General features: G+C 36.4%; 1 protein-coding gene across 1 annotated transcript in view; it reads left to right on the forward strand.

The window, feature by feature from the left end:
• cbsb (cystathionine beta-synthase b) overlaps window positions 1-1,489 on the forward strand; it is a 29,404-nt gene extending 27,915 nt beyond the window's left edge. Inside the window, exon 15 of the mRNA XM_036570869.1 lies at window positions 391-1,489. Within this exon, the coding sequence (XP_036426762.1) occupies window positions 391-527 (137 nt within the window). The 3' untranslated portion in view covers window positions 528-1,489. The remainder of the gene's footprint in view (window positions 1-390) is intronic.
• Window positions 1,490-1,930: the final 441 nt, after the last annotated feature.

The raw sequence follows: 1,930 nt of genomic DNA on the forward strand, positions 1-1,930 counted from the left end.
ATGGGGAAAATTATTAAATGCTGTGCTGTTCCTGGCTGTCGGGAAGGAAACTTCAAGGGATCAATGCAGCCTTCCAAAGGCATCCACACATTCAAAGAGACTGAACATTCAAAAAAGTTTATTGGTTTCCGTCTGAAGTCCAGACTGCTTGATAAATGAGACACTGTACAGGACCAGTTAAAACAGAAGTTGTTTCCTTGTATCAGTAACAAATGTAACAGCTTCTTTAATTATAAGGGATAATGATCATGTATATATTATGACTGTTTTAGGTACAAAAATGGATTTTTGAGGGGGGAGGTTGATTGAATACAAGAAAAACAAAGTATGGACACTTTAACTTCACATTTCTCTCTCTGTCTCTCTCTCTCTCTCTCTCTCCCTCTGTAGACATGACTGATGGTTCGTCCACTTTGAAGCAGATGGTTTTTGGCATCGTCACAGCCATCGACCTGCTGAACTACGTGACCAGTCGTGAGAGGAGGGAGCGAACACTGTCCGAATGCTCACTCCCAGACGAGCTGTAACTGCTTTGTGACCAACACCTAGAAAACACAGCCACGACTGAGAAGATGATGCATATCATATAGATATGAAAGGCTATTTTAGTTACTTAAATTGTTGTTTTCTTTTTTTTTCCATTTTTCTTTTCATTTAAAAACTTGATGATTTTACTGTTAATAGAAATCAGATCAGTGCTCTTTATGCAGACGCTATTACTCTGTCTTTGGCAAAGAATTGCTTTTAAATTGAGTTCGGTTTAATTCAGTTGTTGTCTTTTAGGGTCTTATTCGCAGTGAAGTACAGCTGTGCAGGTTTGTCTTTACCAGATTTTATGAGATGTATATAATTGAAATGATGAAATGATGCAAGGCATGCTTTGTCTTGACTTTATGATAACTTATATTTTTCTGTTTTAATGCTGCTATTTTCCATCTTCTGCTTTTAAGAATGACCGTCCTCTAGTAGGACTGATTTTGGCAATCATTTAGGGGTCATACTGCCACCTTGTGACTATAAGGGGTCACTGCAGAATAGTCTGCTTTCTACAATCATGCTTAGATTTCTCAAGCCTGTTGATCTTGGCGGGTTGTTACAAATGACTGAAGGTCACTAAGAGTCGAGGTGAAGCACAGTTATGTTCAGCAAAATAAACAGCTCTCAGTCAGACAGACTAATAGTATTAACTGTTTTCTGGCAGTGAAAGCTGGTGTGCTGGTGAATGAGTGTAAATAATTATGCACCACGATCCTGTCTACAGCGACCTTGATAGTTTTGATGTTTATTCTGTTCTTCTGATTGTTTTTTTGTAAATTTAATCTGAATGTAAGATTGAAAGTGGTTAAGGTGCAGAATGTTGGAGCAACAGAATGTTGTATCAGTCCAGAAAGGGTCTTTATTTTAGACTTGTTTTCATCATTTGATGAGTTTCTTTTCTGTTTTTTGATATGTTGAATGCTAAATAAATGTGCTCTAGTTTTCAATAACATCTCTTCTTCCTGAGGATATTTTTTGCCACAGTAGAGCATTAAATTAAGTTTTTCACATCATATCCCAAAATACAGTACACTTACAACAAGATTAGAGCCATTTGTGTTCATTACAGGTGTAAACAAGAGGCCTGAAAATGGGGAAGATAAACAATAAAGTGAACACAGGCCAATAATTGCAAAACAAGGCAGGCATTGCTGTCGTCTAATACATACAGTTAATCATTGTATATTTGTTGCACTGTTTACATATATTTACATATATTACACCCATTGAAGGTCAATTCCACTATGCCAGTTACAGGTCCATGGTTTGTTAATGTTAATAAGTGTAGTAATTAATTTTCACCAAAGCATTACCAAAACAATTACAGCAAAAGAAGAAAGAAAGTAGGAAAGGAAATGCGAAAAACTTGGACTCTTAATTTAAAACATAAGGA

Source organism: Colossoma macropomum, unplaced genomic scaffold (genome assembly GCF_904425465.1).
Source record: "Colossoma macropomum unplaced genomic scaffold, Colossoma_macropomum, whole genome shotgun sequence".
NCBI classification, from domain to species: domain Eukaryota; kingdom Metazoa; phylum Chordata; class Actinopteri; order Characiformes; family Serrasalmidae; genus Colossoma; species Colossoma macropomum.